At 40.7% G+C, this 16632-nt stretch overlaps 2 protein-coding genes across 2 annotated transcripts in view; both read left to right on the plus strand.

Annotated features, from left to right (window-relative positions):
* On the plus strand, positions 1–3218 carry LOC142965119 (protein rapunzel-like). Its single transcript, XM_076105872.1, has 2 exons — positions 1–74; positions 2428–3218. Exon 2 carries the CDS (start codon positions 2482–2484, stop codon positions 3166–3168), a length of 687 nt encoding a protein of 228 aa, XP_075961987.1. The 5' UTR covers positions 1–74; positions 2428–2481; the 3' UTR covers positions 3169–3218.
* A 10641-nt stretch (positions 3219–13859) lies between these two features.
* Positions 13860–16632, plus strand: part of LOC142965093 (protein rapunzel-like) — a 3230-nt gene continuing 457 nt past the window's right edge. The window contains exons 1-2 of the mRNA XM_076105817.1: positions 13860–13945; positions 16299–16632. The exon at positions 16299–16632 is cut by the window's right edge and continues 457 nt beyond it. Of these exons, the coding sequence (XP_075961932.1) occupies positions 16353–16632 (280 nt within the window). The 5' untranslated portion in view covers positions 13860–13945; positions 16299–16352. The remainder of the gene's footprint in view (positions 13946–16298) is intronic.

Here is a 16632-nt window from a genome sequence, read left to right on the forward strand (position 1 = left end):
CTAGCGAGGAAAATGATAAAAAGGAAAGTCAGACGGCTTCAGTAGACAGAGTGATTCCGGCTGTTTAATCTCTGGTGAGTAAACATCTTTCATATCGTTGCTTTCTAATCTCTGACCTGAAGGATGTTTTAAACTCTGTGTGATAACTGAGGCAGCTACTGACGGATGAAATGAAAGGAAAAGATGGTTGATTCATGTGCATGTGTGGGACTGTAAATGAGGAAATGAGAGAAACAGGCTCTAAAACAAACAAAGTAATACATCCCCAGCTAATGTTCAAGGTGCCAAATAGCCACTGGAGGTTATCTGAATTGATAAAGATGATTAAACAAAGGTCACCACACGTAACCATTTGTTTATTTCCTGTCTTTCTTGTGTTACTATGAAGACACACCCACTGTGGTCCCTGAGTTATTTTTCTTGCAGGACAACATTGATTAATGTCGAAACTATGAGAAAGATGCATCACAGATAGCTTTCGGTCAGAAACTAGTTGTAGATTTCTATCATGCTGAAATGAAGTGCTTTTTTATATTAACAATATGTCAAATTATTTCTCAAAATAATTCTTGTTTAAAACCTTCTGCCTTCGAGCGCCCCCCAATTGGGGGGCGCTCCCCAATTGGGGGGCGCTCGGGCTCAGAGCACCTCAAATCAAATGCGGAAAATCGAATGATTATTAGCCAGTAGTGTGGACACGGCCACTTTTTTTTTTGGATGAAATAGCAACGTGTGGACAACAACATCATATAAGTCACTTCTTATACACTCCAAAGACAACTATAGGCTACTCATATAAGTAAAACAATATCGTGGCATAAAAGCACCAAATCCGGGCCAGAAATCGGCGCTATGAGTACAGTAAATCAATGTTTGTACCCTCATGCTAACGGCTACCCAGTCATACAAAGCATGTAATAGCATTAGCACACGTGGCGGAACACGTAACTAACTTCTGTTTTACGATCCGTAGAAACACTAAACTGTTGTGAGTGATCAAACGTACCTTCATGCTGAACTCCGCCGAAAAAAATCGTAGGTATGTGCCCAAGTTTTATGAAAATATAGATAATAACGTCGCGGAATTTCCGTTCCAAAGCTGTAGTCATTGCTGCCAACTGCATACTGTTGACTTCCGACTTGTTTCCAGAATAAGAGCGGTCAAGCAGGCTTGGGCGAGTGGTCAGACTGCCTGCGACCGGAAATTTCCGCCGGGGTACACGCGTCATTTCTGGCAACTTTATTGCATGAAAGCTTTTGACGATCACCACCAAACTTGGCATGGCTCTTCCTCAGACTGTGACACGTCGAAGAAGGGGTTGTTTTTGGAAATCGACCGAGGATAGGCTGAGATCCAGCCACAGACACACACATGAAATGAGAAAATCCTACAGATGACAGCCAAAACTGGCTCTGATGATGTTATGAATATGAATATGATTCCTATTATCTGTATTTGGATGTATTGAATCATATGAGTGATAAAGAAAGTGAAATATATAGTTATATAGTGTGTAAAAGTACAATGTAAGAGCTGCAACAGCTGGTTCGAAAATGATGACCTCGCCTGACCCCTTTGTACTAAAACCTCTTATTATTCACTTTATTCCACTTTAACCATTTTTTAATAACTACTGATCAGTTATGCTATGACTTGGGAAAGTTTTAGGGATCAAACTGCAGTATTTCAATAACCTTTTATCAATGAAAGTGCATTTTTTCCAGGCGGAGCTGAATGTTTTCAATTTCAGCTGTGTAATCTCTTATTTTTCTATATTAACCAGTAACGTATACAAAATATTTACACAATTCAACACATCTCACAAGTGTTACCAGTATTCTAGCATCAAAATTATTAAAATAGACCTTGTAGTTTGGGTAGTGTACTCAAAGGAGTAGGAGTATGCAATTTTCGAGCAGGGGGCTAAAAACAGGCCTAGTAGTTAAAAGGTTTTAAGTTTGAACTGAATGCTTAATTCTGACCTTGGGAATGCCAACAATGTAACCGGTGTGTATATTTTCTGGTTCTAATTTTTTGCTGTTGAACTAAATATCTTTCATGCTGTTGTTTGGACATAATAAGCAATTCTAATTCACAACAGATGAATCAATAACAAAACTATTGTTTACTTTAAACCCAAGTTTCCTCCTCATGATGAAGCTCTGTGTATCCCTGCAGACAACATGAGCCTGCATGTGACCAGTTGCCAGTAACATTAGACCGTAAGAGGACACCTTCTACAATATGGCTTTTGTGCAGCAGCTGGTGACATGTGGGCTGTAGCACCAGCAACCTGAGAGTTAGCCATGAGCGTCATTTTTAGGGTATTGCAAAGACCCTCTGTGCACAGATTCAGTCTAAAAGACATACTAGATATATTTGTGATCTACTTTAAACATATTGTTTTGTTATTTTTCTCTCTCCAGCCTATAAACTTACTTTGTGTCGAACATTATCGTGGCAGAGGAAAAGCAGCAGTAATGGCTGATGCAGAAAAGATCAAGAAAACTGCAGTCAAGGTGCTGTGCTGCGTGGAAAAGGTGTCTTCCTTCGCCTCCTCCATCGACCCCATCTTTGGCATAGTCTCCTCCCTGGTTGGGGTGGCTCGCAAGGGCCTTGATACAAACAAGGGCCACCCTCTAGACAAGGAGTTCCAGCCGCTCCGCTCTAAACTGGAGACCATCTCTGTGAAGAACCAGCAATGCCTGAGGCAGATCCGCATCGACGAGGTGAACGAGACCTATGGCAAGTACGAGGAGTACATTAAGCACCAGTACACTGCCTTCAACAACATGGTGGCACAGGTGAAGAAAGATCCAGACAACGCCCAGCGCTACATGGAGGCCTTTGAGAAGATTTACGAGAGGGACAAGAGCACCACGAGCCTGGATGTGTACTACCGCGGCGTGATGGGTACCAAGCCGCTGTTTGGAAGACCCCTGCTGAAGGTGTACCTGGACAACTGCGACGGCGACCGGGAGATCATGGAGCGCCGCTGTTCACACATCACCAACCTGTTCCACATGGGCCTCATCGCCCTCATGGCCTACACAGCTGTTACGGAGGATGACGAGGACGAGGTGCGGGAGAAGTGGGGCAAGAGGGTGGAGGACATCCAGGACAAGATGCAGGAGGTGCTCAGCCAGTGCAAAGACAAGTCGTCCTGAACACGGACCATCAGAGAGAACAATGTCTCTTCTCAGCTGTGGACCAATGAAAAAAAGACAAAATATGTTATAATATATATATATATATATCGTAATAAAACCAAAGCCATGCTTTCATTATCATTCCTATTGCAGCATATTAGTTATTGTATCGACATTGTGTATCGTTGTTTTTGTTTCAAAGAGACCACTGTATGTTTCAGTTGCTTTGTGTTACTTGCCAATATATGCTGAAGTTTTGTACAATCTCTTCAATTAAAATGCACTAATTATTAGTCGAATAAAGTTGTATATTTGTGAAGTCCATTTCATCCACACTAAAACCAACAATCTATATTTTAAAAAAAACATGAGTAGCAGTAAAGGTTATGAGGCTGTGTAACAGCTCTTAATACTTCTGTTGAATATACCTAATGTTAAACCGAGCTACATGAAACTGCTTTCGAGATGACACAAGATAAACAATAAACTCATGAAAACTATTTGATTCCATTCCTTGCCTTCAATGTTGAATATTAAACGTGGTAGAAAGATGCCTGTCAACAGGTAATATGGTTTGTGTCTGACAATATTTAAGGAAATTCAATACGGGGTAGGACAATGCAGATTAGTTTAACATAGCATAATGTGTCTGAAACAGGGGGAAACAGCATGGTTATAAAGTGAGACATTGTCGAATAATAGCTGGTATCTGGTCAACCATTGTAGATTGGAAGGTGTGGAGTAAAACAACACAATGAAAAGCTTACCCTGTCATTCACTGCATGTGATCAGAGCTGGCAGCCAGTGCATCTGGAGGAACTCCCCTCATCCAATCAGCACAGGGCATGCAGGAGTCGCTTCCACACACACACACACACACACACCCTCCTCCAGAAAAACCAGCTCTTGATACTTCTGTTGAATTTCATTGTATCCCTCTCAGCCTCATTCTCTGCATACCTTTTGCGAGCTGTACTGAAGGGATGTTTAATGTGCTGCTTACAGTTTATTGTGCCCTTTAGTTGCACCTTATATCCTTATTGTGTATTGGTGGTCACTATAATTATTGCTATTTTATTTACAAAGACTATGTGAAGGGGTGAATGAGAGGCGAACAGTTACGGTAGAAAAGCGTTACATCAGTGCACTCCAGTCCCATTTCTATGTTCGGACTGCTTCATGTCACACGCCAACAAGTGCTGGTGCATTTTAAAAACAATCACTGTGGAAACTGATCCTTTTCTGTGACACTGTGTCTGGAAAGCACTGCAAACGAAATTCAATGTATCTCCATTCACTTGCATTTCTAATCCTTGGCAAATATATCGCAATTCATCTGCTTGTCTTGATAACAAAATATATCTTCTGTAATTTGGGTGAACTGCCACTTTACACCCTTGTGCCCTGTGAACGAAACTGCCAAAAGACTTTATAAAATGTATGTCTGGACATAAAATATGGAATATTATCAACTTTGCTATGTTTTTTAATTCAGTTTGACGCGTAATGTTAATAAAGTCTTCACAGCATTATCAGTGAAACTCAGAAAGTGATTGTTTCCTGGTTATAAAGTGAGACATTGTCGAATAATAGCTGGTATCTGGTCAACCATTGTAGATTGGAAGGTGTGGAGTAAAACAACACAATGAAAAGCTTACCCTGTCATTCACTGCATGTTATCAGAGCTGGCAGCCAGTGCATCTGGAGGAACTCCCCTCATCCAATCAGCACAGGGCATGCAGGAGTCGCTTCCACACACACACACACACACACACACACACACACCCTCCTCCAGAAAAACCAGCTCTTGATACTTCTGTTGAATTTCATTGTATCCCTCTCAGCCTCATTCTCTGCATACCTTTTGCGAGCTGTACTGAAGGGATGTTTAATGTGCTGCTTACAGTTTATTGTGTCCTTTAGTTGCACCTTATATCCTTATTGTGTATTGGTGGTCACTATAATTATTGCTATTTTATTTACAAAGACTATGTGAAGGGGTGAATGAGAGGCGAACAGTTACGGTAGAAAAGCGTTACATCAGTGCACTCCAGTCCCATTTCTATGTTCGGACTGCTTCATGTCACACGCCAACAAGTGCTGGTGCATTTTAAAAACAATCACTGTGGAAACTGATCCTTTTCTGTGACACTGTGTCTGGAAAGCACTGCAAACGAAATTCAATGTATCTCCATTCACTTGCATTTCTAATCCTTGGCAAATATATCGCAATTCATCTGCTTGTCTTGATAACAAAATATATCTTCTGTAATTTGGGTGAACTGCCACTTTACACCCTTGTGCCCTGTGAACGAAACTGCCAAAAGACGTTATAAAATGTATGTCTGGACATAAAATATGGAATATTATCAACTTTGCTATGTTTTTTAATTCAGTTTGACGCGTAATGTAAATAAAGTCTTCACAGCATTATCAGTGAAACTCAGAAAGTGATTGTTTCCTGGTTATAAAGTGAGACATCGTCTAATAATAGCTGGTATCTGGTCAACCATTGTAGATTGGAAGGTGTGGAGTAAAACAACACAATGAAAAGCTTACCCTGTCATTCACTGCATGTGATCAGAGCTGGCAGCCAGTGCATCTGGAGGAACTCTCCTCATCCAATCAGCACAGGGCATGCAGGAGTCGCTTCCACACACACACACACACACACACCCTCCTCCAGAAAAACCAGCTCTTGATACTTCTGTTGAATTTCATTGTATCCCTCTCAGCCTCATTCTCTGCATACCTTTTGCGAGCTGTACTGAAGGGATGTTTAATGTGCTGCTTACAGTTTATTGTGCCCTTTAGTTGCACCTTATATCCTTATTGTGTATTGGTGGTCACTATAATTATTGCTATTTTATTTACAAAGACTATGTGAAGAGGTGAATGAGAGGCGAACAGTTACGGTAGAAAAGCGTTACATCAGTGCACTCCAGTCCCATTTATATGTTCGGACTGCTTCATGTCACACGCCAACAAGTGCTGGTGCATTTTAAAAACAATCACTGTGGAAACTGATCCTTTTCTGTGACACTGTGTCTGGAAAGCACTGCAAACGAAATTCAATGTATCTCCATTCACTTGCATTTCTAATCCTTGGCAAATATATCGCAATTCATCTGCTTGTCTTGATAACAAAATATATCTTCTGTAATTTGGGTGAACTGCCACTTTACACCCTTGTGCCCTGTGAACGAAACTGCCAAAAGACGTTATAAAATGTATGTCTGGACATAAAATATGGAATATTATCAACTTTGCTATGTTTTTTAATTCAGTTTGACGCGTAATGTAAATAAAGTCTTCACAGCATTATCAGTGAAACTCAGAAAGTGATTGTTTCCTGGTTATAAAGTGAGACATCGTCTAATAATAGCTGGTATCTGGTCAACCATTGTAGATTGGAAGGTGTGGAGTAAAACAACACAATGAAAAGCTTACCCTGTCATTCACTGCATGTGATCAGAGCTGGCAGCCAGTGCATCTGGAGGAACTCTCCTCATCCAATCAGCACAGGGCATGCAGGAGTCGCTTCCACACACACACACACACACACACCCTCCTCCAGAAAAACCAGCTCTTGATACTTCTGTTGAATTTCATTGTATCCCTCTCAGCCTCATTCTCTGCATACCTTTTGCGAGCTGTACTGAAGGGATGTTTAATGTGCTGCTTACAGTTTATTGTGCCCTTTAGTTGCACCTTATATCCTTATTGTGTATTGGTGGTCACTATAATTATTGCTATTTTATTTACAAAGACTATGTGAAGGGGTGAATGAGAGGCGAACAGTTACGGTAGAAAAGCGTTACATCAGTGCACTCCAGTCCCATTTATATGTTCGGACTGCTTCATGTCACACGCCAACAAGTGCTGGTGCATTTTAAAAACAATCACTGTGGAAACTGATCCTTTTCTGTGACACTGTGTCTGGAAAGCACTGCAAACGAAATTCAATGTATCTCCATTCACTTGCATTTCTAATCCTTGGCAAATATATCGCAATTCATCTGCTTGTCTTGATAACAAAATATATCTTCTGTAATTTGGGTGAACTGCCACTTTACACCCTTGTGCCCTGTGAACGAAACTGCCAAAAGACTTTATAAAATGTATGTCTGGACATAAAATATGGAATATTATCAACTTTGCTATGTTTTTTAATTCAGTTTGACGCGTAATGTTAATAAAGTCTTCACAGCATTATCAGTGAAACTCAGAAAGTGATTGTTTCCTGGTTATAAAGTGAGACATCGTCTAATAATAGCTGGTATCTGGTCAACCATTGTAGATTGGAAGGTGTGGAGTAAAACAACACAATGAAAAGCTTACCCTGTCATTCACTGCATGTGATCAGAGCTGGCAGCCAGTGCATCTGGAGGAACTCTCCTCATCCAATCAGCACAGGGCATGCAGGAGTCGCTTCCACACACACACACACACACACACCCTCCTCCAGAAAAACCAGCTCTTGATACTTCTGTTGAATTTCATTGTATCCCTCTCAGCCTCATTCTCTGCATACCTTTTGCGAGCTGTACTGAAGGGATGTTTAATGTGCTGCTTACAGTTTATTGTGCCCTTTAGTTGCACCTTATATCCTTATTGTGTATTGGTGGTCACTATAATTATTGCTATTTTATTTACAAAGACTATGTGAAGGGGTGAATGAGAGGCGAACAGTTACGGTAGAAAAGCGTTACATCAGTGCACTCCAGTCCCATTTCTATGTTCGGACTGCTTCATGTCACACGCCAACAAGTGCTGGTGCATTTTAAAAACAATCACTGTGGAAACTGCTCCTTTTCTGTGACACTGTGTCTGGAAAGCACTGCAAACGAAATTCAATGTATCTCCATTCACTTGCATTTCTAATCCTTGGCAAATATATCGCAATTCATCTGCTTGTCTTGATAACAAAATATATCTTCTGTAATTTGGGTGAACTGCCACTTTACACCCTTGTGCCCTGTGAACGAAACTGCCAAAAGACTTTATAAAATGTATGTCTGGACATAAAATATGGAATATTATCAACTTTGCTATGTTTTTTAATTCAGTTTGACGCGTAATGTAAATAAAGTCTTCACAGCATTATCAGTGAAACTCAGAAAGTGATTGTTTCCTGGTTATAAAGTGAGACATCATCTAATAATAGCTGGTATCTGGTCAACCATTGTAGATTGGAAGGTGTGGAGTAAAACAACACAATGAAAAGCTTACCCTGTCATTCACTGCATGTGATCAGAGCTGGCAGCCAGTGCATCTGGAGGAACTCCCCTCATCCAATCAGCACAGGGCATGCAGGAGTCGCTTCCACACACACACACACACACACACACACCCTCCTCCAGAAAAACCAGCTCTTGATACTTCTGTTGAATTTCATTGTATCCCTCTCAGCCTCATTCTCTGCATACCTTTTGCGAGCTGTACTGAAGGGATGTTTAATGTGCTGCTTACAGTTTATTGTGCCCTTTAGTTGCACCTTATATCCTTATTGTGTATTGGTGGTCACTATAATTATTGCTATTTTATTTACAAAGGCTATGTGAAGAGGTGAATGAGAGGCGAACAGTTACGGTAGAAAAGCGTTACATCAGTGCACTCCAGTCCCATTTATATGTTCGGACTGCTTCATGTCACACGCCAACAAGTGCTGGTGCATTTTAAAAACAATCACTGTGGAAACTGATCCTTTTCTGTGACACTGTGTCTGGCAAGCACTGCAAACGAAATTCAATGTATCTCCATTCACTTGCATTTCTAATCCTTGGCAAATATATCGCAATTCATCTGCTTGTCTTGATAACAAAATATATCTTCTGTAATTTGGGTGAACTGCCACTTTACACCCTTGTGCCCTGTGAACGAAACTGCCAAAAGATTTTATAAAATGTATGTCTGGACATAAAATATGGAATATTATCAACTTTGCTATGTTTTTTAATTCAGTTTGACGCGTAATGTAAATAAAGTCTTCACAGCATTATCAGTGAAACTCAGAAAGTGATTGTTTCCTGGTTATAAAGTGAGACATTGTCTAATAATAGCTGGTATCTGGTCAACCATTGTAGATTGGAAGGTGTGGAGTAAAACAACACAATGAAAAGCTTACCCTGTCATTCACTGCATGTGATCAGAGCTGGCAGCCAGTGCATCTGGAGGAACTCCCCTCATCCAATTAGCACAGGGCATGCAGGAGTCGCTTCCACACACACACACACACACACACCCTCCTCCAGAAAAACCAGCTCTTGATACTTCTGTTGAATTTCATTGTATCCCTCTCAGCCTCATTCTCTGCATACCTTTTGCGAGCTGTACTGAAGGGATGTTTAATGTGCTGCTTACAGTTTATTGTGCCCTTTAGTTGCACCTTATATCCTTATTGTGTATTGGTGGTCACTATAATTATTGCTATTTTATTTACAAAGGCTATGTGAAGGGGTGAATGAGAGGCGAACAGTTACGGTAGAAAAGCGTTACATCAGTGCACTCCAGTCCCATTTCTATGTTCGGACTGCTTCATGTCACACGCCAACAAGTGCTGGTGCATTTTAAAAACAATCACTGTGGAAACTGATCCTTTTCTGTGACACTGTGTCTGGAAAGCACTGCAAACGAAATTCAATGTATCTCCATTCACTTGCATTTCTAATCCTTGGCAAATATATCGCAATTCATCTGCTTGTCTTGATAACAAAATATATCTTCTGTAATTTGGGTGAACTGCCACTTTACACCCTTGTGCCCTGTGAACGAAACTGCCAAAAGACTTTATAAAATGTATGTCTGGACATAAAATATGGAATATTATCAACTTTGCTATGTTTTTTAATTCAGTTTGACGCGTAATGTAAATAAAGTCTTCACAGCATTATCAGTGAAACTCAGAAAGTGATTGTTTCCTGGTTATAAAGTGAGACATTGTCTAATAATAGCTGGTATCTGGTCAACCATTGTAGATTGGAAGGTGTGGAGTAAAACAACACAATGAAAAGCTTACCCTGTCATTCACTGCATGTGATCAGAGCTGGCAGCCAGTGCATCTGGAGGAACTCCCCTCATCCAATTAGCACAGGGCATGCAGGAGTCGCTTCCACACACACACACACACACACACCCTCCTCCAGAAAAACCAGCTCTTGATACTTCTGTTGAATTTCATTGTATCCCTCTCAGCCTCATTCTCTGCATACCTTTTGCGAGCTGTACTGAAGGGATGTTTAATGTGCTGCTTACAGTTTATTGTGCCCTTTAGTTGCACCTTATATCCTTATTGTGTATTGGTGGTCACTATAATTATTGCTATTTTATTTACAAAGGCTATGTGAAGGGGTGAATGAGAGGCGAACAGTTACGGTAGAAAAGCGTTACATCAGTGCACTCCAGTCCCATTTCTATGTTCGGACTGCTTCATGTCACACGCCAACAAGTGCTGGTGCATTTTAAAAACAATCACTGTGGAAACTGATCCTTTTCTGTGACACTGTGTCTGGCAAGCACTGCAAACGAAATTCAATGTATCTCCATTCACTTGCATTTCTAATCCTTGGCAAATATATCGCAATTCATCTGCTTGTCTTGATAACAAAATATATCTTCTGTAATTTGGGTGAACTGCCACTTTACACCCTTGTGCCCTGTGAACGAAACTGCCAAAAGACTTTATAAAATGTATGTCTGGACATAAAATATGGAATATTATCAACTTTGCTATGTTTTTTAATTCAGTTTGACGCGTAATGTAAATAAAGTCTTCACAGCATTATCAGTGAAACTCAGAAAGTGATTGTTTCCTGGTTATAAAGTGAGACATTGTCGAATAATAGCTGGTATCTGGTCAACCATTGTAGATTGGAAGGTGTGGAGTAAAACAACACAATGAAAAGCTTACCCTGTCATTCACTGCATGTGATCAGAGCTGGCAGCCAGTGCATCTGGAGGAACTCCCCTCATCCAATCAGCACAGGGCATGCAGGAGTCGCTTCCACACACACACACACACACACACCCTCCTCCAGAAAAACCAGCTCTTGATACTTCTGTTGAATTTCATTGTATCCCTCTCAGCCTCATTCTCTGCATACCTTTTGCGAGCTGTACTGAAGGGATGTTTAATGTGCTGCTTACAGTTTATTGTGCCCTTTAGTTGCACCTTATATCCTTATTGTGTATTGGTGGTCACTATAATTATTGCTATTTTATTTACAAAGACTATGTGAAGGGGTGAATGAGAGGCGAACAGTTACGGTAGAAAAGCGTTACATCAGTGCACTCCAGTCCCATTTCTATGTTCGGACTGCTTCATGTCACACGCCAACAAGTGCTGGTGCATTTTAAAAACAATCACTGTGGAAACTGATCCTTTTCTGTGACACTGTGTCTGGAAAGCACTGCAAACGAAATTCAATGTATCTCCATTCACTTGCATTTCTAATCCTTGGCAAATATATCGCAATTCATCTGCTTGTCTTGATAACAAAATATATCTTCTGTAATTTGGGTGAACTGCCACTTTACACCCTTGTGCCCTGTGAACGAAACTGCCAAAAGACTTTATAAAATGTATGTCTGGACATAAAATATGGAATATTATCAACTTTGCTATGTTTTTTAATTCAGTTTGACGCGTAATGTAAATAAAGTCTTCACAGCATTATCAGTGAAACTCAGAAAGTGATTGTTTCCTGGTTATAAAGTGAGACATTGTCGAATAATAGCTGGTATCTGGTCAACCATTGTAGATTGGAAGGTGTGGAGTAAAACAACACAATGAAAAGCTTACCCTGTCATTCACTGCATGTGATCAGAGCTGGCAGCCAGTGCATCTGGAGGAACTCCCCTCATCCAATCAGCACAGGGCATGCAGGAGTCGCTTCCACACACACACACACACACACACCCTCCTCCAGAAAAACCAGCTCTTGATACTTCTGTTGAATTTCATTGTATCCCTCTCAGCCTCATTCTCTGCATACCTTTTGCGAGCTGTACTGAAGGGATGTTTAATGTGCTGCTTACAGTTTATTGTGCCCTTTAGTTGCACCTTATATCCTTATTGTGTATTGGTGGTCACTATAATTATTGCTATTTTATTTACAAAGACTATGTGAAGGGGTGAATGAGAGGCGAACAGTTACGGTAGAAAAGCGTTACATCAGTGCACTCCAGTCCCATTTCTATGTTCGGACTGCTTCATGTCACACGCCAACAAGTGCTGGTGCATTTTAAAAACAATCACTGTGGAAACTGATCCTTTTCTGTGACACTGTGTCTGGAAAGCACTGCAAACGAAATTAAATGTATCTCCATTCACTTGCATTTCTAATCCTTGGCAAATATATCGCAATTCATCTGCTTGTCTTGATAACAAAATATATCTTCTGTAATTTGGGTGAACTGCCACTTTACACCCTTGTGCCCTGTGAACGAAACTGCCAAAAGACTTTATAAAATGTATGTCTGGACATAAAATATGGAATATTATCAACTTTGCTATGTTTTTTAATTCAGTTTGACGCGTAATGTAAATAAAGTCTTCACAGCATTATCAGTGAAACTCAGAAAGTGATTGTTTCCTGGTTATAAAGTGAGACATCGTCTAATAATAGCTGGTATCTGGTCAACCATTGTAGATTGGAAGGTGTGGAGTAAAACAACACAATGAAAAGCTTACCCTGTCATTCACTGCATGTGATCAGAGCTGGCAGCCAGTGCATCTGGAGGAACTCCCCTCATCCAATTAGCACAGGGCATGCAGGAGTCGCTTCCACACACACACACACACACACACCCTCCTCCAGAAAAACCAGCTCTTGATACTTCTGTTGAATTTCATTGTATCCCTCTCAGCCTCATTCTCTGCATACCTTTTGCGAGCTGTACTGAAGGGATGTTTAATGTGCTGCTTACAGTTTATTGTGCCCTTTAGTTGCACCTTATATCCTTATTGTGTATTGGTGGTCACTATAATTATTGCTATTTTATTTACAAAGGCTATGTGAAGAGGTGAATGAGAGGCGAACAGTTACGGTAGAAAAGCGTTACATCAGTGCACTCCAGTCCCATTTCTATGTTCGGACTGCTTCATGTCACACGCCAACAAGTGCTGGTGCATTTTAAAAACAATCACTGTGGAAACTGATCCTTTTCTGTGACACTGTGTCTGGCAAGCACTGCAAACGAAATTCAATGTATCTCCATTCACTTGCATTTCTAATCCTTGGCAAATATATCGCAATTCATCTGCTTGTCTTGATAACAAAATATATCTTCTGTAATTTGGGTGAACTGCCACTTTACACCCTTGTGCCCTGTGAACGAAACTGCCAAAAGACTTTATAAAATGTATGTCTGGACATAAAATATGGAATATTATCAACTTTGCTATGTTTTTTAATTCAGTTTGACGCGTAATGTAAATAAAGTCTTCACAGCATTATCAGTGAAACTCAGAAAGTGATTGTTTCCTGGTTATAAAGTGAGACATTGTCTAATAATAGCTGGTATCTGGTCAACCATTGTAGATTGGAAGGTGTGGCGTAAAACAACACAATGAAAAGCTTACCCTGTCATTCACTGCATGTGATCAGAGCTGGCAGCCAGTGCATCTGGAGGAACTCCCCTCATCCAATCAGCACAGGGCATGCAGGAGTCGCTTCCTTGTGCTCACTCCCTTATTTGGCAGGAAGGGATGTCCTTATTGACTAGCGAGGAAAATGATAAAAAGGAAAGTCAGACGGCTTCAGTAGACAGAGTGATTCCGGCTGTTTAATCTCTGGTGAGTAAACATCTTTCATATCGTTGCTTTCTAATCTCTGACCTGAAGGATGTTTTAAACTCTGTGTGATAACTGAGGCAGCTACTGACGGATGAAATGAAAGGAAAAGATGGTTGATTCATGTGCATGTGTGGGACTGTAAATGAGGAAATGAGAGAAACAGGCTCTAAAACAAACAAAGTAATACATCCCCAGCTAATGTTCAAGGTGCCAAATAGCCACTGGAGGTTATCTGAATTGATAAAGATGATTAAACAAAGGTCACCACACGTAACCATTTGTTTATTTCCTGTCTTTCTTGTGTTACTATGAAGACACACCCACTGTGGTCCCTGAGTTATTTTTCTTGCAGGACAACATTGATTAATGTCGAAACTATGAGAAAGATGCATCACAGATAGCTTTCGGTCAGAAACTAGTTGTAGATTTCTATCATGCTGAAATGAAGTGCTTTTTTATATTAACAATATGTCAAATTATTTCTCAAAATAATTCTTGTTTAAAACCTTCTGCCTTCGAGCGCCCCCCAATTGGGGGGCGCTCCCCAATTGGGGGGCGCTCGGGCTCAGAGCACCTCAAATCAAATGCGGAAAATCGAATGATTATTAGCCAGTAGTGTGGACACGGCCACTTTTTTTTTTGGATGAAATAGCAACGTGTGGACAACAACATCATATAAGTCACTTCTTATACACTCCAAAGACAACTATAGGCTACTCATATAAGTAAAACAATATCGTGGCATAAAAGCACCAAATCCGGGCCAGAAATCGGCGCTATGAGTACAGTAAATCAATGTTTGTACCCTCATGCTAACGGCTACCCAGTCATACAAAGCATGTAATAGCATTAGCACACGTGGCGGAACACGTAACTAACTTCTGTTTTACGATCCGTAGAAACACTAAACTGTTGTGAGTGATCAAACGTACCTTCATGCTGAACTCCGCCGAAAAAAATCGTAGGTATGTGCCCAAGTTTTATGAAAATATAGATAATAACGTCGCGGAATTTCCGTTCCAAAGCTGTAGTCATTGCTGCCAACTGCATACTGTTGACTTCCGACTTGTTTCCAGAATAAGAGCGGTCAAGCAGGCTTGGGCGAGTGGTCAGACTGCCTGCGACCGGAAATTTCCGCCGGGGTACACGCGTCATTTCTGGCAACTTTATTGCATGAAAGCTTTTGACGATCACCACCAAACTTGGCATGGCTCTTCCTCAGACTGTGACACGTCGAAGGAGGGGTTGTTTTTGGAAATCGACCGAGGATAGGCTGAGATCCAGCCACAGACACACACATGAAATGAGAAAATCCTACAGATGACAGCCAAAACTGGCTCTGATGATGTTATGAATATGAATATGATTCCTATTATCTGTATTTGGATGTATTGAATCATATGAGTGATAAAGAAAGTGAAATATATAGTTATATAGTGTGTAAAAGTACAATGTAAGAGCTGCAACAGCTGGTTCGAAAATGATGACCTCGCCTGACCCCTTTGTACTAAAACCTCTTATTATTCACTTTATTCCACTTTAACCATTTTTTAATAACTACTGATCAGTTATGCTATGACTTGGGAAAGTTTTAGGGATCAAACTGCAGTATTTCAATAACCTTTTATCAATGAAAGTGCATTTTTTCCAGGCGGAGCTGAATGTTTTCAATTTCAGCTGTGTAATCTCTTATTTTTCTATATTAACCAGTAACGTATACAAAATATTTACACAATTCAACACATCTCACAAGTGTTACCAGTATTCTAGCATCAAAATTATTAAAATAGACCTTGTAGTTTGGGTAGTGTACTCAAAGGAGTAGGAGTATGCAATTTTCGAGCAGGGGGCTAAAAACAGGCCTAGTAGTTAAAAGGTTTTAAGTTTGAACTGAATGCTTAATTCTGACCTTGGGAATGCCAACAATGTAACCGGTGTGTATATTTTCTGGTTCTAATTTTTTGCTGTTGAACTAAATATCTTTCATGCTGTTGTTTGGACATAATAAGCAATTCTAATTCACAACAGATGAATCAATAACAAAACTATTGTTTACTTTAAACCCAAGTTTCCTCCTCATGATGAAGCTCTGTGTATCCCTGCAGACAACATGAGCCTGCATGTGACCAGTTGCCAGTAACATTAGACCGTAAGAGGACACCTTCTACAATATGGCTTTTGTGCAGCAGCTGGTGACATGTGGGCTGTAGCACCAGCAACCTGAGAGTTAGCCATGAGCGTCATTTTTAGGGTATTGCAAAGACCCTCTGTGCACAGATTCAGTCTAAAAGACATACTAGATATATTTGTGATCTACTTTAAACATATTGTTTTGTTATTTTTCTCTCTCCAGCCTATAAACTTACTTTGTGTCGAACATTATCGTGGCAGAGGAAAAGCAGCAGTAATGGCTGATGCAGAAAAGATCAAGAAAACTGCAGTCAAGGTGCTGTGCTGCGTGGAAAAGGTGTCTTCCTTCGCCTCCTCCATCGACCCCATCTTTGGCATAGTCTCCTCCCTGGTTGGGGTGGCTCGCAAGGGCCTTGATACGAACAAGGGCCACCCTCTAGACAAGGAGTTCCAGCCGCTCCGCTCTAAACTGGAGACCATCTCTGTGAAGAACCAGCAATGCCTGAGGCAGATCCGCATCGACGAGGTGAACGAGACCTATGGCAAGTACGAGGAGT

This window comes from Anarhichas minor, unplaced genomic scaffold, assembly GCF_050575085.1.
Source record: "Anarhichas minor isolate MPS153535 unplaced genomic scaffold, ASM5057508v1 ptg000033l, whole genome shotgun sequence".
NCBI lineage: Eukaryota > Metazoa > Chordata > Actinopteri > Perciformes > Anarhichadidae > Anarhichas > Anarhichas minor.